The following is a 23,451-nucleotide window of genomic DNA, read 5'->3' as shown; positions in this document are numbered from 1 at the left end:
GGTTCTGCTCTCGCTCTGGTGCCTGCGGCTTCACCTGGCTCAGAAAGGGAGCCCAGGCGTCTTGAGGGGCAGGGGTCAGAGGAAGGCAGGGACACTGCTTCTCTGGGGGACAGAATGTGGAGAGAGCTGTGGGTTTTACAACTTTTTACCTGGGCCTCAGTTTACCAAATGAGACTGACTTTAAGTTGACCTCCTCCGAGTCCTCAGTTTTCTGACACTGAAATTTTGGGTGAATCATCCTGGGTTCGCCTTCTTTTCCAGGGTGTCCCCCTTCAGCCCAAAGACAACTGCATGCAAACACGGTATGCAAATAGACTGGTTTTGTTTAAACTGCCAGTCCTGGCTCTTTTTCTGCCAGAAAAAAAAACCAACAATTCCAAGTGGATTTCCGGAGATGTGGCCCTGGACTCCGAGTGGGGTATCTGGCCGGGGTGGGGCTTTTGCATAATGTAAATAGGGCCCTCGGTGGGACGGCCCCACGGGGTGTGACCTAGGCTGCCGCCCCTGCCGCTTGAGGCCGGCAGGAGCCTCCGGGGGGCCTGCGGGAGCCCACGTGCGCTGCCGCGGGCGGCCGGCAGAGGGCGCCCCCCCCCCGGCCTCTACTTTCCGCCGCACGACGGGCCGAGGGGCGGAGCGACCGGATCTCGGGAGATTCTCGCGCGGCAGGCGCCCGTGGCCAACATGGCGGACGCCCAGTTGCTTCTCAAGCGGGGTCCTTCCCGCTCCACGTGGCTGCGGGCCCGCAAGGCTCGGCCCCAGCTCGTCCTCAGCCGCCGGCCCCGCCGCCGGCTCGGGACCCTGCGCTGGTGCGGCCGGAGGCGCCTGCGGCGGCGGCTGCTACAAGCCCAGGCGGCCGGCGCGGACTGGCGGGAGAGCGGCTGCCTGGTGTCGCGCTCGGCCGCCCGGAGGCCCAAGACCGCGGCCCCCAGCCCGGCCCCGGCCGCGGCCCCCGCCCCGAGTTGCCCCACGACCCTCCCCATCCCGCCGGTGCGGCCGGCCGGCCCGGGCCGCGCCTTGCTGCTGCTGCCGCGGGACCAGGTGGGTCGCGCCGGTGGGGGGAGGCTGGCGGGCCGCGATCGGGGGGGGGGGGGGGAATGGGGAGCAGCTCCGGGACTCGCGGGCTGGGAGAAGACCGTGCGGGCTCTGCGGCCCCGGGTCGAGAGCGTTCCTCCTGGCGGCGGTGCTGAGCAGGGGGTGACTAGGAACCTGTTGTGGAGCTCTAGGCTTTGAGAGCCGAAGGGAATTTAATAGCAGGAAATAGTAGGACCAGCTCACGTTTTCGGGGTGCTTAGAGAGGCCGGGCTCTACGTTCTAAGTGTTTTAGGTTTGTGAACCCTTTTAATACTCTCAGCTCTATGGAGTCATTACCTTCATTTCCGTAAATGTTTACGGACGAAGAAACTGAGGTATAGTTTGGGTAACTTGCTGAAAGGCGTAGAGTAGGGGCAGAGCTAAGACTCAAACCCAGGCAGCTTAATTTCAGGACCTGGGCTCTTCACTTGGATGCTGGTGTGGGAGGTCTTCCTGCAGTGTCGGGGGGATGTGAAAGCCCAGGAACGGGAGAAACTTGGCAGGCAGTGGGCCTTGGTAGAGAGAGGTCTGTGACAGCTGCAGAGCCCAGTTCATGGGACCCGCTTGTTTTTCATGTGTCTGTATACACCAGCCATCTCTGTAGCTGTGGTGGGATATGAAATTAGGTTAAGGATAATCAGTACCCGATGGCCACCTAGTACAACGTGTTGTTACTTAGAAGTTACTTGTTATGTGAATAGCAACTAAGAGTTTAGAATTTTATTTTATTTTGGAGAGAGTGAGTGAGCACGAGCAGGGGAGAGGGTCAGAGGTAGAAAGAGAGAGAATCCCAACCCAAGCAGGCTCTACACGAAGTAGAGCCTGATGCCGGGCTCGAGCTCCCGAATTGTGAGATCATGACCTGACCCAAAATCAAGAGTCAGAGGCTGAAACCAACTGAGACACCCAGGCACCTCTAGACATATTTTTTATTTTTTATGTTTTTCAAAAATTTTTTTAATGTTTATTTTTGAGAGAGAGAGCCCGTGCGTAGGGAAGGGGCAGAGAGAGGGAGACCCAAAATCCGAAACAGGCTCCAGGCTCTGAGCTGTCAGCACAGAGCCCGACGCGGAGCTTGCATTTACAAACCGTGAGATCATGACCTGAGCTGAAGTCTGATGCTTAACCAACTGAGCCACCCAGGTGCCCCAACACATTTTTTTTTTTTTTTTAAGAGGAAGGGGATGCCTTCCTCAGTGGGTGGTGCATGCTACTCTTGGTCTCAGGGTCATCAGTTTGAGGCCCATGTTCAGCATAGAGTTTAGTTAAAAAAAAAAAGTTTTGAAAATTTCAGTCATGGGGACACCTGGATGGCTCAGTCAGTTCAGCGTCCAACTCTTGATTTAGGCTCAGGTCATAACCTCACGGTTAATGGGATCAAGCCCTGCGTGGGGCTCAGCACTGACAGGGTAGAGCCTGCTTGGGATTCTCTCTCCCTCTCTCTATACTCTTCCCCTGCTCATGCTCTTATGAGTATGCTCTCAAAATTAATTAATTAATTAAAAAAATTTTTTTCAGTCATTAGTAACAGGATTTGTCATGTTATTTCTTTTTTGCCCACCCCCCCTTTCCTTGTAGGGTTTTACTTTTAGCGGGATCTGTCGTGTGACGTGCCTCTATGGCCAGGTGCAGGTGTTAGGTTATACCATCAGCCAAGGCCACCCTGCCCAAGATGTCTTCTCTACCTACACTCATTCTCGCCTTACTATCAACGCAGTTCATTACTCTGTGCCTGAGAAAAGCAAGAAGGAGGTGAAAAGGGAAGCCCGAGCTTTGCTCAGATCTCATCTTAACCGGGGTAAGGAAAATAAATGGATAATTTACTGAGGGTATACTATAATAAGGCTAGTGTTATTATTTTTATCTTTTTGTAATGTTTATTTTTGAGAGAGAGACAGAGCGCAGGCGGGGAGGGGCAGAAAGAGAGGGAGACACAGAATCGGAAGCAGGCTCCAGGCTCTGAGTCATCAGCACAGAGCCCGACGCGGAGCTCAAACCCATGAAGCATGAGATCATGACCTGAGCTGAAGTCAGACTCCCAACCAACTGAGCCATCCATGCGCCCCCAGTGATATTCGTATTTTTGTTTTTACTTTTGTTTATTTTGAGAGACAGCACAAGTGCGGGAGGGGCAGAGAGAGAGGGAAAGAGAGAGAATCCCAAGCAGGCTCCACATTGCTGGCCCAGAGCCCAGCATGGGGCTCAAACCCACAAAACTGTGAGATCATGACCTGGACCTAAACGCTTAACCAACTGCGACACCCAGGTGTCCCCAAGGCTAATATTTTTAGATGCTTCCTATTGCCTAGATATTGTACACTTTTCTGTGTCTATTTAAACCTTCACATGGGTCCTGTGAGTGAAACTTATTTTCACCATTTTTCAGATGAGAAAAGTTACCCAAGGCCACACAGCTAGAGTGTGGCCAAAGCAATCCTGGATTGACTTCTCTCTCCATCCAGGTGTGTTCTTATTATGCAGTATGGTTTCTTGAAGAAGGCCCTTAACATAATTACTGCTCTCAAAAAGTTGACAATTCAGCTGAGGAGAGGGTGGTCCTAAACAGTGTAGAATTTAACGAAGTTACTATTTTTTTTCTTTTTCTTTCTTTTCTTTTCTTTTCTTTTTCTTTTATTATTTTTATTTATTTCTTTTAATTTATTTTTAAAATTTTCATCCAAGTTAGTTAGCATATAGTGCAACAGTGATTTCAGGAGTAGATTCCTTAGTGCCCCTTACCCATTTAGCCCATCCCCCCTCCCACCACCCCTCCAGTAACCCTCTGTTTGTTCTCCATATTTAAGAGTCTCTTATGTTTTGATCCCTTCCTGTTTTTATATTCTTTTTGCTTCCCTTCCCTTACGTTCATCTGTTTTGTATTTTAAAGCCTTCATATGAGTAAAGTCATATGATGTTTGTCTTTCTCTGACCGACTAATTTCGCTTAGCATAATACCCTCCAGTTCCATCCACGTAGTTGCAAATGACAAGATTTCATTCTTTTTGACTGCCGAGTAATATCCCATTGTATATATATATATATATACCACATCTTCCTTTTTTTTTTTAATTTTTTAAAATTTATTTTTGAGAGAGAGAGAGAGAGAGCACGTGCAAGCATGAGTGGTAGAGGGGCAGAGAGACGAGACACAGAATCTGAACCATGCTCCAGGCTCTGAGCTGTCAGCACAAAGCCTGATGATACGGGGTTTGAACTCACCAACCGCGAGACCATGACCTGAGTCAAAGTCGAACGCTTAACCCACAAAGCCACCAGGCACCCCAATATACCACGTCTTCTTTATCCATTCATCCATCGATGGACATTTGGGTTCTTTCCATACTTTGGCTATTGTTGATAGTGCTGCTATAAATATTGGGGTGCACGTGCCCCTTCGAAACACCATACCTGTATCCCTTGGATAGATACCTAGTAGTGCGGTTGCTGGGCCCTTGAGTCGTTCTGTTTTTAATTTTTTGAGGAACCTCCATATTGTTTTCCAGAGTGGCTACACCAGTTTGCATTCCCATCTTTTTTTTTTTTTTTTTTTTTTCCTAATGTTTGTTTATTTTTGGGAGAGAGAGAGAGTGCATGCCTGCATGCACAGAGGAAAGGCACAGAGAGAAGGAGTCAGAATCCCAAGCAGGGTCTGTGCTGTCAGCGCAGAGTCCCAACTCAGGGCTCGATCCCATGAACTGAACCATGAGATCGTGACCTGAGCTAAAATCGAGAGCCAGTCGCTTAACCCGCTGAGCCCCCCAGGCACCCCTGGAGTTACTATTTCTAAGGTACTTAATTTTTCTTTTTGCAGATGACAGATGCTGGTTGATGAAGAATTTTTCTCCTCTGTGTTCCATTGTGATGTTGGAACAGCTGAGAACCTCCACCGTAAACTTCTTAGTCAGCCACCCGGGTTTATCTTACGTCTTTGTACAAGAGGTGCGACCAGTTTTCATTCAGAGTTGTGCTCGTTAGTTTCACCAGAGCAGTCCTATCAGATGATTGTAGGATGCGAGATTAGAGAGCAGCGTGGCTGTTGTGCTGTGCTGCGGGTTGTGCAAAATGTCATACGTGTATATGGTGAAAAGGTGTGTGTAGAACGGTCTGTCATGAGAAATGTCTCCCCTTCCCCGTGTTGTTCCCCAGCGAAAGCTGTTCTTTCATATTGTAAGTGGTTAAATGCCTTTTGGAGTTGTTATTTATTTTTTCGAAGTTTTGTTTTAACCTCCCTCTCAACGTGGGGCTCAAACACAGAACCTGAGGGTCAGGAGTTGCATGCTTTACCGACTGAGCCAGCCAGGTGCCCCGACTTTTGGAATTTTTCAAATGGTTTTCTTTTTTTTTTTTTTTTTTCTTTTTAAATGATTATTTTTGAGGGGGTGGAGAGAGAGAGAGAAAGAGAGGGAGACAGAGCACGTGCGGGGAGGGGTGGCAGAGACAGAGAGAGAGACAGACTCCGAAGCAGGATCCAGGCTCCGAGCTGTCAGCACAGAGCCCGACGTAGGGCTCAGACTCACGAACCATGAGATCGTGACCTGAGCTGAAGTTGGAAGCTTAACCGACTGAGCCACCCAGGCACCTCCGGATGGTTATCTTTTTATCTTAATTCATTCACTTGAGACAGTAAATAAATTTTTCTCTGTGCATGTACGTTGGTGCACTTATACTTTCTGTCATGTCTCTGTCGTCTCCGAAGTTTTGCTGGTCACGTTCTTAATTTCTTAACAGTCAGGCTCTGTTTCTGTAATTGTTTCCCATGAGCCATAAATTGAGCCTAACCTGCAGGATTTTTATCAGGCTGACTGGATGTGAGGCATGGGGAAGAATCAGGGATGACATCAAGCTCAAGCTTGTTAGCCTACCCGCCCGGGTGCGTGGAGTTACTGACGTGGGGGTGGTGTAGGAGTTGCAGATTGAGATGTTAGCTTTGAGGTGCCTGTTAGACCATTGGAGATGTCAAGTGGCCAGTTGCATGCGTGATTCTGGAGTTGGGAGCTTTCAGCAGAATGGTCTCTGGGCCGTGAGATGGGATAATAACACCAAGGGAGTGGATACAGAGAGGTAGAGAGGTTCAAAGTCTGAGCCCTTAGGCGCTGAGACCAGAAGAGGTGTGGATGAGGGAACAGCAGAGGCTGAGACAGAGTGGTCACTGATGGTAGAGAAAAACCAGGGTGTGGTCAAGAGGTGTTCAGAGGAGCTGGACGTGGGCAGTTGTGGCAGATGCTGATGGTAGGTGAGGCCTGAGAAGGGAGCTTGCGTGTAGGCGTGTGGTCTGGACTAGCGTGTCCGCAGTAGACCGCTGGGGCGGGTGGGGCAGACTGATTGGAATAAGGTCGGGAGCCTGGGCAGAGAGCAACTCTTAGGTTTAATAGTAAGAGATTTTGCCTTTGTAGAGTTAAGCGGTACGGGGAAGGAGAGAAATGACACAGTATTTGGAGGAGTGTGGTCAGAGTTTTGTTTTTTGTTCAGATGGATGAAAAAACCCCAACAGGTTTGGACACAGCAGGTGCGAATGATCTAGAGCGGGGAGGGTGCCGAGGATGCAGCAGAGAGAGGTGAGGACACTCGAAGTGAGGCGTCCCGAAGGAAGGCTTCTGGTTCTGGTGTCTGCAGGCCTGGGGCAGTGGCCTTGGGAGCACAGGCAGCTGACCTAGAGTAGGAGTAGCCGGAGGAAATGGCGGGATGGGCTGCGGGGGTGTGGGGGTGGGGGGGGGCCGCCAAGTGGAAGTTCTCTTCTGAGTGGTTCGTTTTGCTCCAGGAAGCAGATCAGGATCATCATCACTGAGTGGGAGCAGAGCTAGTAAGTAGGTGTTGGAGGTTTGAGTGACAGAAGGTATGAAATGGGGTCAGGACAGTGAATGCACTGTTGTGGTTGCATCAGTTTAATCTAGCGCAGAAGCCAGTAGCTTGTTGAGGACCATGGAGGAGGAGGTGGAGGCCCCGTGTTACTGAGATTTGCTTCTTGTAAGCGAAGATTCTAAACGCCTTGATTTTTTTTTTTCCATTTATTTTTAACTTTATTTATTTATTTTTTTCTGGGACTTCACCACCGCCGTTTATATTCCTTATGCTCTTTCTTGGGTAACTTTCCTCCCCCAATGTGTGTTACTACATTCTAGCCTTATTTCTTCATATCCGGCAGATGGTGAACTTTATATGATCTCATAAGATGTTCTTTTTTTTTTTTCTCCCCAGGAGTTATTCTTATTTTACTCTCCGTGACTGATAGTTGAGCAGAGTATAGAGTCTTTTCCTCAAAACCTTGAAGGCCTTGCTCCATTGTTCTCTAGAATTCAGAGTTGCTGATAGGAAGTCACACACCAGACCGATTCTCGTGCCTTCTACGATGTCTTTATCTTGGGGGTGATGAATTGCACGAGGATATGATCATGCATGGGGGGCTCTTCCTTGATCTTCTTCACCTTCACCCCAGAGGCCTTATTCCCTCCGAACCCCACCTGCGTCCGCGAGGGTCTGCTCTTGATGCTGTGGGTTGCTTCCGTGGTTTCCTGTTACTTCCGCTGGAGCGCCAGTGGGTTAGCGGGCCTGTCTTCCGCGTGCTCTCAGCTCTGTGCATGTTCTTTGTCTTTTTACTTTATGTTTTTGGAGACTGCCTTGATGTTACTCTAAATCACCAACCTGTTGGACAGCTGTGGTCTTCTGTTGAATTGTTCTTGGGGCAATCACTTTTATATTTGCACAGGTTTTCCTTTCCTGGGGGTCCTCCTGCAGAGGTGACGGCAGCCTGGAAGTATGTGTGAGCTAGGAGGACAGGTAGGGGTGACTGCAGGGACAGCTGACGAGCATTACGGAAGAGTTGGCTTTGGGCGTGAGAGAAAGGAGGGACCAGGTTTGTCTTTTGTAGCTCACAACTGTTTGAGGTTTACTAGCCTAGACCTAGACGACGAAACGTGCACTGTGTTCATCTTTTCTTAAAGCTTACATTGTTAATTTCAGAGCCCAACCTTCCAGATTAACTCTGAACATTTAGCCCTGAGGTCTGTTGGCATCAAAAGAGAGAAGAAGAAGAACGGCCTTCGTTTAACTGAGAGTGCCCTGTCTGCCATGGAAGAGCTGGTCACTGTGTCCTGTGGTGAGTGGCGCGTAGTGATAAACGGAGTGTTCGTCCACCAGAGCCTCAGAGGGTTATGATTTGCGATTAGAGCCCTAAAGAAGGTGGCTAATCCTAGGCGTCAATGTTTCTTTTGCCTCCAGAAGAAGTAGACGGCTGCCCTGTCATTCTGGTTTGTGGCTCTCAGGACGTTGGAAAGTCAACGTTTAATAGATACCTGATTAACCAGTTGCTAAATAGGTAAGAGTGGGGGTTTTTTTTTTGTTTTTATTTTTTGTTTCTTAATTTTTTTTTGTTTAGACACGTTATTAGATTTGGGGCATGAAATAGGACTTTTGACTTAAGAAACTAGACAGGAATACATCTTGACATCTAAGTAGAGATTGTCTATAAGTCTGTGCAAAGCCGCTCAGCTGAGCAATGACTGTCTCTGTTCTGCTGTGTTTGGGAGCGAGACAGTGACTGACCTCGCTTATCAGCGAGGGGGCAAGAGGGGCCGCCTGTCTTAGATTCTGTATTTGTCCATACCCAGAGGTTCAGAGTAGGGGAAATTCCGTTGTATTTCGAAAGTAAAATTTTAGGTAGTACCAAGTTGTATCCATATTGTGAGTGGACACTATGACCGTGCCTGCACATTTTCTTTTCGTTGATTGTCATGTTTGGAGCATCCAACCTAAAAGACTATAAAAGGGTGGATTATGCCTGTGTGTTGCATAAAATCTGTGAGATCTTATGTATTCATTTGACATAGTAAAGCTAGCTAAGGTTTTCTTTCTTCCTTTCAAATTTTCAGTATTTCCTGTGTTGACTATTTGGAATGTGATCTGGGACAGACAGAATTTACGCCTCCAGGTTGCATTTCCTTACTTAATATTACAGAACCAATTCTAGGTATGTATTACACGTTTCTTTTTTTTTTTTTTTCTTTTTTAATGTTTATTTATAATTGAGAGAGAGACTGAACACAAACAGGGGAGGGGCAGAGAGAGAGGGAGACACAGAATCTGAAGCAGGCTCCAGGCTTTGAGCTGTCGGCACGAACCCAACAAAGGGCTTGAACTCACGAGCTATGAGATAATGACCTGAGCTAACGTAGGATGCTTCACCGACTGAGCCACCCAGCCTCCCCCCCCCGCCACCTTTTTTTAATGTTTGTTTATATTAGCGAGAAAGTGTGTTGTATATTTCTTAAATGTCTTGGTTTTATAAAACTCAAACATAATGATAGAAAAAACTAAAAAAATGAAAAGTATAAATATGAAAAAAGAAAGTGTAAAAGTGAATATTCCCCCTTCCACCCAAACTCCCGGTCTTCTTATAACGGTTCTCCTAGCTTCCAAAAAACAAAACTATGGTAATTTTCTAGGGTTCCATTTTGGTAAATGGAACCAATACCCACTTTGTTGTGTGTAAATCAGAAACATACCTTCCTATAGTATTTACATTTTATGTAACCATATATAATGATTTAAACCTAGAAATTACATTGACACAGTACTGTTAACTACAGATTTTAATCAAAATCCATCAGTTATCCTACTAACATCCTTTTTATGGTCCAGAATCCAACCCAGAATCCCATGTTGCTTTTTTTTAATGGTAAAATATACAAAATGTGATACTATTTACTGTTTTAACCACTGATAAGCATACAGTTCAGTGACATTAAGTACGTTCACAGTGTTACGTAGCCATCACCACCTACATCCAAAATTTTTTCGTCATCCCAAACTGAGATGCTGTCCCTGTTAAATAGCACCTGTCCTCCTTCCTGCTCCTGGTGACCTCTATTTTGCTTTCTGTCCCTGTGAGTTCACCTGCTCCAAGCCCCTCCTGTAGGCGAGACCTTAACAATATCTGTCCTTGGGTGACTGTTTTTTTCACTAAGCATAATTTTTTTTTTTCTTTTTGCTGATTTTAAAAGATTTATTCATTTATTTGGGGCGGGGTGGAAAGAATATAAGTGGGGAAGGGGCAGAGAGGAAGGGAGACACAGAATCCGAAGCAGGCTCCAGGCTCTGAGCTGTCGGTGCAAAGCCCAACACGGGGCTCAGACCTACCAACTGTGAGATTATGACCTGAGCCAAAGTCAGACGCTTAACCGACTGAGCCACCCAGAGGCCCCAATGATCAGTCTTCTTACGAACACAGGGTGCCTTTCCAGTTTTTTAGCTCTTTAATTTCTTTCAGCAAAATTTTGTGATTTTCAGTGTGGAAGTCTTTCACTTCCTTGGTTAGATTTGTTCCTAAGGATTGGATTCTTCTAGCTAATACTGTAAGTGGAATTGCTCTCCTAATTTCCTTTCCAGATTCTTCACTACTGGTATATTGAAACACATGTGATTTTTGTGTGTTGACCACGTACCCTGCAACTTTGCTGAATTCCCGTATTACCTCCAGTAGGTTTCCTACGGATTTCTTTGGATTTTCTTTTTTTTTTTTTAACGTTTATTTATTTTTGAGACAGAGAGAGACAGAGCATGAACAGGGGAGGGGCAGAGAGAGAGGGAGACACAGAATCCGAAACAGGCTCCAGGCTCTGAGCTGTCAGCACAGAGCCCGACGCGGGGCTCGAACTCACAGACCGTGAGACCATGAGCTGAGCCGAAGTTGGGACGCTTAACCGACCAAGCCACCCAGGCGCCCCTGGATTTTCTAGATAGAAGATCGTCATCTGCGGATAGAAATAGTTTTACGTCTTCCTTCCAGTTTGGATGCCTTCAATTCCTTTTTCCTGTCTAAGAAAAGGCTAGGACCTCCAGTACAGTGTTGAATAGGAGGAAACATTTCTTATTCCTCATCTTAGAGGGAATGCGCTTCACCATGCTGTCCATGCTGTCAGCTGTGGGTTTTCATTGTCAGTTGCGTTCCTTCTCCAGGGTGAAGAAGCTGCCTTCTTTTTCTAGCGTGTGGAATGTTTGTTGTCATGAAAGGGCGTTAGGTTTTTGTCAAGTGCTTTTTCTGTGTCTGTCAAGATAGTTGTGTGATTTTTGTTTGGTTGACTTTTAAATTTTATTTATTTATTTAAAAAATTTTTTTAAGTTTATTTATTTTGAGAGAGAGAGAGAGAGCATGCACATGAGCAGGGGAGGAGGCAGAGAGAGAGAGAGAATCCCAAGCAGTCTCCAAGCATGGAGCCCAGCATGGAGCTTGATCCCATGAACTTTGAGATCATGACCTGAGCTGAAATCAAAAGTCAGACGCTTAACTGACTGAGACACCCAGGCACCCCTGTTTAGTTGACTTTTAACAGGTTTAAGACTTGAGTTTTAAAGTAATCTCTGTACCCCATGTGGGGTTTGAACTGGTAACCCTGAGATCAAGAGTTTCACGCTCTATTGACTGAGCCAGCCAGGCATCCCTGTTTAGTTGACTTTTAAGAGAAGCAGATGATATATCAGGTTGCTGGATATGTTCTAGATTTAACAGACTTTTTGACAATGAGAATAAGTAGAGCATTCACGTTGCTTTTACAGTTTTATCAAAACTAATTGTTTGGACTTTGCTCTTTAGCTGGTTTCATTGTTCCTTTGTTTCTTTTATGTTTTCCCCAGTGCATTTACTTTTCTTTTTTACCCCTTAATATTTCAGTAGGTGTTTCCCCAAACAAGGACACTCCGCTATATAATCCTAATGCAGCCACCAAATCAGAGCAGCTGAACTGGTGGAATACTGTCCCTCGTCCATCATCCAGCTGCCTGCCCCGGCCCAGCGTATATTTGCAAATCTTTAGTCCTCGGTCTGGAGCAGTTCCTCCAGCTTTCCTTATCGTCCATGACCTTGGCAATTTGGAAGAGTACCTGTCGAGTGCCCCTCATGGCTTGATTGACATGTGGTGCTGTGTTCTCAGTGCATCATTTCAGCAAGCTGTCAGTTGGCCCTGTCACCAGAGAGGTTGCCTCTGATCATTTGGTTAAGATAAGTGTTTGCCAGGGTTTTCCACTCTGTCTGTAACTAGGTGTATTATTTGTTACTTCTTCTGGGGTGTCACTGCTTGTAGATCCCCTCGGTGGACAGAGCTAGGAAATACATGCACGTTTAAACCCATACATGTATATTATGTGCATACGTATTCGTACATACATATACACTACGTTTATGCTTCTGTGTACATATTTTCTATTTATTAAGAGCCACAAGTTTACTGCAGTCATTCTGATTCTGGTCTGATACCCTGGGTTTATTCTAGTTAGCCTTCCTCCTCCCGTATTTATAAGTTCCATATCTGATGATAACAACTCTGGCTGTGATTGTTGTCAGTGTATTTGCATATTTACTCAGTCTCTTTGTATTTGTTCAATCCCTCTGCTGTGCAGGCCACTTCCTCAGCTGTGGGCTGCCCCAAGTCCCCTTACTCCACCTTTGAGGGGAGCCTTGCCAGCCCTGTCCCAGGTGGCCTGGCACCAACCACATTAACCATGGCCCTCACCCTGCTGACCGTGGTGCCATGTGGTCCTGGTCACCAGCCAGATAAGGGAAGTAGGTCAGTTTTGACGGACTGGTGCTACAGTTAGGAATGTTTGCTCTGGGGGCACCTGGGTGGCTCAGTTGGTTAAGCAAGCGTCCAACTCTTGATTTCAGCTCAGGTCATGATCTCGCAGTTCATAGGTTCGAGCCCTGTGTGGGGCTGTGTTGACAGCACGGAGACTTGTTGGGTTTCTCTGTCTTCTCTCTATCTCTGCCCGTCCCCCATTCACGTTCTCCCTCTTCCTCTCCCTCTCCCTCTTTCTCAAAAAATAAATAAATAAACATTAAAAAAAAAAAGAAGAAAGGAACGTTTTCTCTGGAGCTGAATCACCTGAGTTCAAGCGCAGTTGGTATCTACTAGCTGTATGACCTTGGTCAATTAATCTGTGTCCTCCTCTAGAAAAATGGGCGTAGTAATACTACCTACGTCATAGGATTTTTATGAAAATTAGAGACTACTTGTGAAATACATGGGGCATAGGAAGTGCTGCATGCTAGTGAGTGATTGCTGCTTACTTGTCCGAGGATGGGGACATGGTTTTGTTCACACGTGTATCCTGAGTATCTAGAAAGATACTGACTTGGCTCACTGAGCATCAGTGTCTTGTCGGTGCTCAGTAAACGAATGGCCATATTAGGACATAATAAGAATTGGGATTAATTATATGTGACAATGAGGGGGTGTGCCTGGGTGGCTCCTTTGGGTAAGTATCCAACTTCAGCTCAGGTCATGATCTCGCAGTTCGTGAGTTCGAGCCCCTGTCGGGCTCTGTGCTGACAGCTGGGAGCCTGGAGCCTGCTTCGGATTCTGGGTCTCCCTCTCTTTCTGCCCCTCCCCCACTTCCACTCTGTCTCTGTCTCTCTCAAAAATAAACATTAAAAGAACATGAAGATGTCTTTGTATTAAATTTAAAGCTAAGTTTTTGTTTTTCTTTCTTTTAAGAGAGAAGGCACAAGTGAGCGAGGGGCAGAGAGGGAGAGAAAGAGAAGTGGGGCTCGTGTTCACCTGATGTAGGACTTGAACTCACTAACCCTGAGATCATGACCTTAATGACTGAGCCCCCCAGACGCCCTGAAAGCTTAGAATATTCTGAAAACGAGATACAGCTATTCCTAGTGGTAGGATAATCTTTGACTTCTTGCGAATCTTTGTCACTGGCAATGGCCGACACGGAGCCCTCGCCTCTTTTTAAATAGTCCTGCAAACTCTCACCTTTATCTTCCTAGGACCACCTTTTACTCACCAGAGGACACCGCAGAAAATGGTATATTATGGGAAACCTTCTTGTAAAAACAACTATGAGAATTATATTGAGATAATACAGTACGTGTTCAGCTCCTACAAGAGAGAGGCCCCTCTCATCGTCAACACGATGGGCTGGGTGTCAGGTGAGCCTGCGGAGGCGCATCTCGCGGCAAAGGGTGGGCGGTACGAGTAAGCTTTTGGCTTCAGGCCGTAACGTTGAAGCCCCATTCTTAGGAAATCGTTCTTACTGATCTTTCTGTGTCACAGACAGATGTTCCGTTTTCTCGTAGAAACGTGTCCTTGCATTTTAGTGTGCTAACTGCTCGTGTCACCTTCCTCACAGACAAGGGGCTTCTGCTTCTCATCGATCTCATCCGGCTGCTGTCTCCCAGCCACGTGGTCCAGTTCAGTTCCGGGCGGAGTAAGTACATGCCAAACCTCACTCCTGACTATGTAGACGACATGGACGGCCTGTACACAAAGAGCAAGTCCAGAATCCGGAACAGAGGTTTCCAGCTGGCGGAGTTTACAGAGAGTTTGGAATTTGCCGATGAAGAAAAGGAGAGTCCCGTTGTGTTCACTGGACATAAGCTGATTTGCGTCCAGTCAGACTTTGCATTTAGAAAAACGCCAAGAAATAGGTGAGTCAGCCACCGTGGATGGAGGATAGAGTTCTCTTCAGTGTAATAAGCCTCTCTGCTCTCATTTCCTTAAAGGGAAGAATTTCTCGGGGCGCCTGGGTGGCGCAGTCGGTTAAGCGTCCGACTTCAGCCAGGTCACGATCTCGCGGTCCGTGAGTTCGAGCCCCGCGTCAGGCTCTGGGCTGATGGCTCGGAGCCTGGAGCCTGTTTCCGATTCTGTGTCTCCCTCTCTCTCTGCCCCTCCCCCGTTCATGCTCTGTCTCTCTCTGTCCCAAAAATAAAAAATTAAAAAAAAAAAAAACGTTGAAAAAAAAAAAAATTTAAAAAAGGGAAGAATTTCTCTACAAATGTTCAAATCTCTGCCACTGCTACATGTTTACGAAGGAGAATCGGCTATTTTCTGAGCCATTATTTTCCCAATGGAAATACAGACAGTCCCTGATTTAAGATGGTTTGATTTCCAAAAAAAATTTTAGGGGCGCCTGGGCGGCTCAGTCGGTTAAGTGTCCAACTTCGGCTCAGGTCATGATCTCACGGTTCGTGGGTTCAAGCCCCGCGTCGGGCTCTGTGCTGACAGCTCGGAGCCTGGAACCTGCTCAGATTCTGTGTCTCCCTCTCTCTCTGCCCCTCCCCTACTCGTGCTCTGTTTCTCCTTCTCTCAAAAATAAACATTTAAAAATTTTAAAAAACTTTTTTTAATTTTTCTTTTTTTTAAAGTTTATTTATTTATTTTTGAGAGAGACAGTACAAGCAGGGGAGGGGCAGAAAGGTAGGGAGACACAGAATCCGAAGCAGGCTCTGGGGTCTGACCTGTCAGTACAGAGTCCGATGCGGAGCTTGGACCCATGAATCCTGAGATCATGACCTGAGCCAAGTCAGACGCTCAACTGACTGAGCCCCTCAGTCGCCCCAGTGTGCGAGGTGTCTTAAAGGCGTTTTCATCCTTCCATATTTTCAGCTTCCGGTGGGTGTATGAGGATGAAACCACATCATAGGTTGAGGAAGACCCATAGCCAGAAGCGGCCTCCAGCTCTGGTTGCCAAGAGCCTTTATTTAAAGGCGAGTCTTTAGGCATCATGTTTTTCCAGTGGGTTTACAGAAAGGCAGGGTGTGCCGATGTCAAGGTGGGAGTGTGTGCTCGTGTATGTATAATCTGCGTAATGACCAACGTACTGTGTTTCTGAGCGGGAGGTGGATGTGTAAGGTTAAATCTCTACTTCGTTCTGATTTACTTTTCAGAGAGTCGCATAACAAAGTTCTTCGTGATCTGGCGGTACTGGGTTACCTCGGCCAGCTGCAGCCCCCGGTGCCAAAACCACTTTATCCTTTACATGGTCTGACACCCTATCAGGTAACCTGAACTTGTATGAGGAATTGTCTTTGTTTACTTAGCCAACACTTGTATGGCTTCCTGTGAGCCGGGTGTTCTTCTGGCCTCTTACCCCCAGAACAGCCCTGTTCTGTGGCTTCTGTAACTGCCTCACTTTACAGATGGGAGGTTGAAAGCTCTAGCTTGAGAGTCCACGCTCTTAGCTGCTGCCTTGTGTTGGGCATGACTGTGCTTCGTGCTGGTTAAGAACGTTCTTCCTGGGGGTGCCTGGGTGGCTCAGTCATTTAAGTGACTCTTGATTTTGACTCAGGTCATGATCTCAAGGTTCATGAGTTCGAGCCCTTCATCAGGCTCTGCACTGACAGTACAGAGCCTGCTTGGGATATTCTCTCTCTGTCTCTCTGCCTCTCCCCTGCACACACTTGTGCTCGCTCGCTCTCTCTCTCTCAAGAATAAACATTAAAAAAAAAAAAAAAAAAAAGAACGTTCTGCCTCATCCCAGAGGTGGCGCTGGGGAGCCCAGCTCTGCATTTCTACTTTTGAGCTGCGTGTTTTGGTATCTTAGGCGTAAAACAGAGGCTGGGCCAGACCTCCCAAGACGGTCATGTGGAAGCAGTGAGTCTTCACAGTGGTCAGAAGGGGAGGCTCACCCCGCTTGCATTTGCGTCTTGGAATCCCCCTAGACTTCACCCCATTCAGGTTATCTGGAGACTTGCTTGAGTCTTGTGTGTCTGTTCAGACAAGAAAGTTCTAGACATCAGTTTAGGTGTCTAGCAAGTGTTGGCTGGCAAAGAACTTCTTTTGAATTTCTCTGTGTTAAATATTTAGCCAATGTTTGTTAGTGTTTCCATTCTGTTTAGATACTTTTTGGTAAGCACTTTGGCCAACATAACTAATTTACTAATCTCTCTCCCTACCTCTTTTCTTTTCCTTTCTTTTCCTCTTTCTTTCTTTCTTTCTTTCTTTCTTTCTTTCTTTCTTTCTTTCTTTCTTTCTTTCTTTCTTTCTTTCTTTCTAATATTTATTTTTGAGAAAGTAAGAGAAGGGAGAGACAGAGAGAGGGCGGACAGAGGATCCAAAGCGGGCTCTGTGCTGACAGCAGCGAGCCTGATGTGAGACTTGAACTCACGAACCGCAAGATCATGACCTGAGCCAAAGTCAGATGCTCAACCGACTGAGCCACCCAGGTGGCTCTGGCCAACGTAACTTTAGATAGCTGGTTAGTCAACTTTTAAAAATTAAAAGTAATCTTTCCAGTTGAACTAATTGAGGGAGATGCACATTTATTTTCCAGGTCCCTTTCAATGCAGTTGCTCTCCGAATTACTCATGCTGACGTCGCTCCTACCCATATATTGTATGCTGTGAATGCCAGCTGGGTTGGTCTCTGCAAGATCCTAGATGATGTTAGAGGGTACGCAAATGGACCAATCCTGCTCGCCCAGACTCCAATCTGTGATTGTTTGGGATTTGGTGAGTGAGAGTAAACCATGTCTGTATATCAACTGAAATTGATCCCCTTCTCCGCCTGTAGATGGCTGGTCTTGACCTTGTATCAGTCTCCCAGCTGGAGTGGTCAGAGAGTGTCTCTGGCTTCTATACAGTGGGCCTGGGGGCTGGTGGGCAGGAAGGAAGCAGCATTTTCTCTGCTTCTCCTGCCAGCTCTACATCTAGGATTCTTGAGGGCCCGGTCATGACCTTCTTCTCACTTGACACATTTTCCCTAGGCCACCTGTCCCCATGCTGGGACCCTAGATCTACCTTTAGGCTGATCTCACTGGATCTCTGTAGCCTGACTGCGTGTCTGAGTTCCAAGCCCACGTTAGCAGTGTGTGTCTTCACTTGGGTATCTCACTGGCATCTGAGTCCTAGGTCCATGACTGAGGTCCTAATGTTCTCCCCAGAACCCCTCCACCCGGCATCCTCTCCTGTTCCCAGCCTGTGAAGAATCCTTGGAAGATTCACCCTGCCCTGGGTCCACCTGCCCTGGGTCCACCTCTGTTCACCACATTCAGCCCGCTAGCAGGTTTTGGTAGCTCGTTTCCCAGGGACGTCAGATTCCTCCGTCCGTCTCATTTCTTCTTACTCTGCCAAGAGTCTGGGCCACCGTTTCCGTGCCGGAGTTCACGGTCGGGTGGTCTGAGGACAGACATGATCATGTCACACCCTGGTGGTCCCCATCACATGGGCCCAGGACCATTGGCCTCGTACTGCTTCGGGGCCCTTCCTCCTTCTCCAGGCCTACCTCATGTGATTGTCCCCCTGGCTCACTGAGGTCAGTAAATGTCAGGGTATGATTCTAGAAGGGTGCTTGACTTATGTAGCCCAAAATTAGCAAAACCCTTAAATAATTACAAATTTTTGCTTCATATACTGCTACTTCGCAGAAGTGTTTCCTCAGAAACTGTGTCACCTGGTACCGACCCTGAAGGAGGAATTGGTGATGGGGAAAGATTGTGTCATCTGTCTGTTCCTCATGGTGGCTTTTCTCCCTCTGGTCTGTGCGCGCCTTATTGAAGACAGTCCGGGACTCTGGCATATGGACCACTTTGGTTCCTCACAGCTAAACAAGGAGAAGGGGACTAAGAGTCGTCAGATACTCCCGTCTCTTGGAACTTTGTATTTTCAAAGCAAAACACAGTCGAAATGGAAATTAGTTTTATTTTTTTTATGAAAAAATTTTTTTTTAATGTTTATTTATTTTTGAGGGAGAGACAGAACATGAGCGGGGGAGGGGCAGAGAGAGGGAGACACAGAATCTGAAGCAAGATCCAGGTTCTGAGCTGTCAGCACAGAGCCCGACACGGGGCTCGAACCCACGAACCGTGAGATCGTGACCTGAGGTCGGATGCTCAACCGATTGAGCCACCCGGGCCCCCCTGAAATTCTTATTTTAAAAGCCATTCTTTGATTCTCAGTGGTAGGGAGATTTAATATTTTCCAGAAAGGATAGCTTAGTGTTTTGTGTGTCTTCAAGGAATTTGTAGAGGGATCGACATGGAGAAGCGGCTGTACCACATCCTCACTCCTGTGCCCCCAGAAGAGCTAAGAAATGTGAATTGCCTATTGGTCGGAGCCATTTCCATTCCGCAGTGTGTCTTCAAGAGCCAGGTGAGCACTCACACTCCCAGGGGCAGCCCTGAAAGTCGCTGGTCGTGTCCATGGCGAAGAGAGTCATGGGAACACGTTATTGTGTGGGAAACTCACACTTGGTTGTAGAAGCTGGATGAGGCAGATAGAGTGTCAGGGTGGCCTCAGAGGTCCAAGACCATGAATTGCCGCCATTTGTGGTCAGGGGTCCAGTGGTAGAGCCATCATCCCAGGAGTAGCTTGTGGGAAAAGAGAGCAGAGGTGATCTCTCCAGGGTTACCCCGTCCTGAGGACAGTCTTTGGGCACATTGATGGGAAGGTCATGTTGGCCAAGGACATCTGTGTGGTGGCCTGAAAGCCAGACTGCAAGGCCTTCTGGCGGCCTGGGGAGGCCATGGACGTCCCACCCCTCCTAGCTGCTTGTCCTAACTTGTGTGAGAGAGAAACACACCCACGCCCACTTACTCTCAGTTAATGTGTTTGTGGAGTTGAATTGGACAGAAAGAAGGCAGTGACCTTTGTGACTGGGCCAGTTGCATCAAGTGAGCTGTCTGGGGGGAGGGGGACCAGAGGCCTTAGGAGTGTGAGGGCCTTTCTCAGACTCTCACTTTTAACAGTATTTTCTGGGGAAGGAAAGAAACACTACAAACTCTGACTGGCAGGACTTGGGACTTTCCCTCATCCTCCTTGTGTTTGTTTCTGTTTCAGCGTGGGCTTGAAGGGACAATACCTTACGTCACAACAGATTATAATTCTAAACTTCCTGGAGCATCAGAGAAAATTGGAGCAAGAGAAACCGAGGAGACACGTGAAGAGAAAGTACACCCGAAACCTAAGCTCTATCGAAAAATAAACTGATACTGATGTGGTCCATAGGGGCAGGAGCTTTTCTACCAGAAAACTCGTCTCGGTCTGCAGCCTGACGTCAGACTGACGGCGATGGCGGGAGTTGCGCAGTGACGCAGCAAGCGAGCTCCCTGGGTAACTCGTGGATCTGTTGAGAGTAAATTTAACTCTTTTTTTTTTTCCTTATGTTTTTCTTATTTATTTTTGAGACAGAGACAGAGCGTGAGCTGGGGAGGGGCAGAGAGAGAGGAAGGCACAGAACCTGAAGCAGGCTCCAGGCTCCCAGCTGTCAGCACAGAGCCTGATCTGGGGCTCGAACTCACAAACCTTAAGGTCGTGACCTGAGCCAGAGTCAGACACCCAACCAACTGAGCCACCCAGGCACCTCTAAATTTAACTCTTTTCCAAGCTACGTGATCTAGAGTTCTGCCCTAGTGTACTGTATGGTTCATCGTACTTTTTTATTTTCTAAAGGGTTAAAGCAACAGGAAAAAGTTTGAACATCATTAGAACAGAAAGAACACAGTTGATGCCTCAAAAAACTCTTTAACGTCCTGGTTTTGGGAATCTGAATAAAAATAGGGAAACTGGGGCCACAGAAATCTACCAAAGAGGAAGGAAGGCCGGCCAGCGGGGTCGCGAGCATAACAGGATGTGGGGGCTCCCCTCGTCCTCGAGCAGCGATGGCAGGCGGGCAGGAGGTCCAGCAGTGGGCTCCACTTGTGGACGGTCAGGGCCAGGCGGTCGTTCTCATCCCGTCATTTGGTGCTGTTCACGTTCTCTTCCATTCCTGTGGCCTGGTGTGTCCGGTGTTAAAAGATCATGTTTGGTCTGCTCAATTTAATCAAGGCTTAGTAGTTAACAAAGTTTGGACTCAAAAACCCTTTGTATTTTGGGTTTTTTTTTTTGTTTTGTTTTATCTGATGACTGTAAGCTGAAAAAGTTGCTTTGAAATCCAGGAAACCTTTCCTGTGGCCTCTTTACAACTCTGTCTGTCCTAATTGACTTCTCATCTGAGGTTGAAGACCCACTGTGCACAGAGCTGCACACCAGGCTGTTGGAAGGACGGACAGGGCACTTGTGGGAAGCCCCATCTTGCCTTTGACAGCTGGACCTGAACTCGTATATAAGGACGGACAGTTCTGTGTCACGAGCACTTTCTCCTAGGGGCACTGGAGGCCGGCGATGACGCCGTTCTCCCAGATGGCTTTGGGGAAGATGATGGGAATCCATCCTTTGCCTTCTTCCTGGTTATCCCAGTTCCTGGTCCCCCAGGGTTGGAAGTGGTTTCAGTAAACAAGGGTGTCAGGTGGGATCATGTCATTTGTGCACTTAGATCAGTGAGAATCTGATGGAGGTAGCATTTCAAACTAGTCTTGTGAATTCCAGCTTCCTACGGCTCGGGTGGAAGGCTGGTCGTTCCGATGTGAGTTTTAACATCTGTGTTCATCTGTATTCATCGGTTATCACCATCCTGGTGGCCCCTCGCATCTCGGAGACCCGCACTCACACATTCTCACTGGAACTCTGCCACCCTCCAGGATTGGTTTTGATTCCCTAGACTGTTTAAGGTCTAACTTAGTTGCCTCTCATTTGATTCTAAATTTACCTTGTGTGTGTTTTTCTATCTTGGCCTTGCCAAGAATTTTAACAATCTGCCATCATCAGCTTTCTGCCTCCTTCCCTACTTCCTTGTGTCTTCACGGTGGTCCCCACTGTAGGTCATTGGCAGCAGGTGTCCAGAGGAAGGAAAGTGGGGCCCTGGCACTTGAGTTTTCATTCCATCTAGGCCTGCCTTTGGCCCGATTTCCCTTCTGCTCTTCAGGGCTGTCCACGAGTGACGTAAGCAAGCGTTGCCGCTAGAGGGAGCTGCCAGCCACCGGTCAGATGGCCATCGGGCTAGCACGGGCCCAGGAACCTGCCTGGGACATTCTGGAGGCTGAGACCCTGGGGACTTGGCTCTCTGGCCAGCTCAGTGGGCCTGCTCAGACTGGCAGTGGTGCCATCCGCCCCGGATGTCAGTCCCTTTGTCAGTGTCAGCAGTATGGTAGGAAGTTCTATACTAGAGTTATTCTCAACACAAACTCCGTGTGTGTGTGTGTGTGTGTGTGTGTGTGTGTGTGTGTGTGTGTGTGTGATTCCATGCTTATTTAAGAAAAAGAAATAATGTGACTCAGAACTTGAAACCCCTAGTTGCTCCTTTTGCGGTTGTTTTAATGAGATTCCTCTACAGGAAAGATAGATGTGAAAATAGATAACAAGATTCTTGGATCCTGGGGTTTTATTTTGTAAACAAAGTTCAGCTCCCAGCTCTCCTCTGTTAGGCCTGGGGGCGGAAGCGGTGACACCCCCCCCCCCCCACCTCCCCAGAGCCGGCCATGGAAACGAGGTCTGAGAAAGGGGAGAGGGCCAGTTGAGCTGGCCCTTCAGGTGCCTTGAATGTTTGCGAAATCGGTCTGGAAGAGGCCTGCGGGGGTGGGGGGCCCTGGGCTGGGTGGACGGAGCCCAGCCCTCTGCTGGGACCCCTGTGACAGGTGGCTGCTTACCTGCCGGACTCGGGTTTCTGCCCAGCCGCGTGAGCACCAGAGGACACGGGAGCAGGTTCCTTCCGTTGTGCCAGACGGTGATTTTTTTTGTTTTTAATTGTCCGATTGCTAGCTTCCTTCCTTAGGCTTCGATGTGGCCGTATAGTGGGTAAGGCGGCAGGCTTTGATGTCCGAGCTGAGTTGGAATCCCAAGGGGCCACGGGCCAGCCAAGGAACTTTGCAAGAGATATTTGACCTCAGCCTGTTTACTTCTGAGACGGGTTGGTGGCTGTTCCCTCGGGTGCCTGTGCGTGGGATGCATGAGACTTGTCTATACGTGGCGGGGCAGTGTAGACAGGGACCAAGATCGTGTTCCTTACGGTCACACTGGGTCGAAGAAACTAAATGTTTAAATCCACAGCTGTCTTCCCTTTCTAGCCAAGTATACTGTTGTCACAACCAGGGACGTGGGTTCCATACCCTCCACTGAGTCCCGTTCCTAGAAGTTCTTCATAGACTTCCGCTGAACTGCTTTTCAAGTTGTATGAACACGTCACACGTGTGGAACGTGGCTTTAGCCACACCACGTGGGTGATCACTGTCTCGTCTGGTGTTTTTCTAAACGGCACGTGTGTTCTACAGAATTGGGTTCCTGCCATATGTATGGTTTTCTATGCAGCTCTTTTCGGTTAACACGTGAACTTCTGTATCATTAAAGATTTTTGAGAACATGAGTTTAATTGTGTACTTTTATTACGTATGCACAGATAGACCATTTTACTCCAGGGAGTTATTTGAACGCAGGAGACGTTGTGATGAACACTGGGGAGAATAAAGCATTGGGACGTGGGATCTGGATGCCAGAGCAGGGAAGACAGGAAATCCTAGCAGATCCCGGTGCCCTTTTCCAGCACAATATTGAGCGCAGTGGGAGTTTAAGTTTTGTTTGGGCCCGAGGATGTAAGTTAAGAGAAAACGCTATGTCCTTTCCGCCCCATCTCCGAGAGTGTGTTGCTGCCGGAGAGGTTCGAAAAGAGGAAAACCAGCCTGGGGTCTGTGCCTGAGCGCAGTGATGCGAGCCCAGCAACTCCCAACTGTGTCCTCGCTGTCCCCACACTGGCCTGGCGGAGGGGAGGAGCCTGGGCCGACCAGCGGAGCCCGAAC

General features: G+C 47.9%; 1 protein-coding gene across 1 annotated transcript; it reads left to right on the top strand.

Annotated features, from left to right (window-relative positions):
- Positions 1 to 672: 672 nt before the first annotated feature.
- On the top strand, positions 673 to 19,943 carry NOL9 (nucleolar protein 9). The gene is made up of 12 exons (XM_042996069.1): positions 673 to 1,038; positions 2,650 to 2,869; positions 4,883 to 5,010; positions 8,029 to 8,164; positions 8,287 to 8,383; positions 8,937 to 9,034; positions 13,838 to 13,999; positions 14,200 to 14,497; positions 15,737 to 15,848; positions 17,122 to 17,299; positions 18,804 to 18,937; positions 19,625 to 19,943. The coding sequence occupies exons 1-12, from the start codon at positions 682 to 684 to the stop codon at positions 19,772 to 19,774; spliced, it is 2,070 nt and encodes a 689-aa protein (XP_042852003.1). The 5' UTR covers positions 673 to 681; the 3' UTR covers positions 19,775 to 19,943.
- The last annotated feature ends 3,508 nt before the right edge of the window (positions 19,944 to 23,451 follow it).

Source organism: Panthera tigris, chromosome C1 (assembly GCF_018350195.1).
Source record: "Panthera tigris isolate Pti1 chromosome C1, P.tigris_Pti1_mat1.1, whole genome shotgun sequence".
Lineage (NCBI taxonomy): Eukaryota > Metazoa > Chordata > Mammalia > Carnivora > Felidae > Panthera > Panthera tigris.
Note: the sequence above shows the minus strand (reverse complement) of the source record. Positions and strands in the feature narration are given on the sequence as shown.

Bases quoted from the DNA above. Each gene is read 5' to 3' on its own strand.
- NOL9 (XM_042996069.1), top strand. From the start codon at position 682: ATGGCGGACGCCCAGTTGCTTCTCAAGCGGGGTCCTTCCCGCTCCACG. The intron at 1,039-2,649 runs GTGGGTCGCGCC...CTTTCCTTGTAG, and splicing joins TGCTGCTGCCGCGGGACCAG to GGTTTTACTTTTAGCGGGAT. The intron at 5,011-8,028 runs GTGCGACCAGTT...TGTTAATTTCAG, and splicing joins CTTACGTCTTTGTACAAGAG to AGCCCAACCTTCCAGATTAA.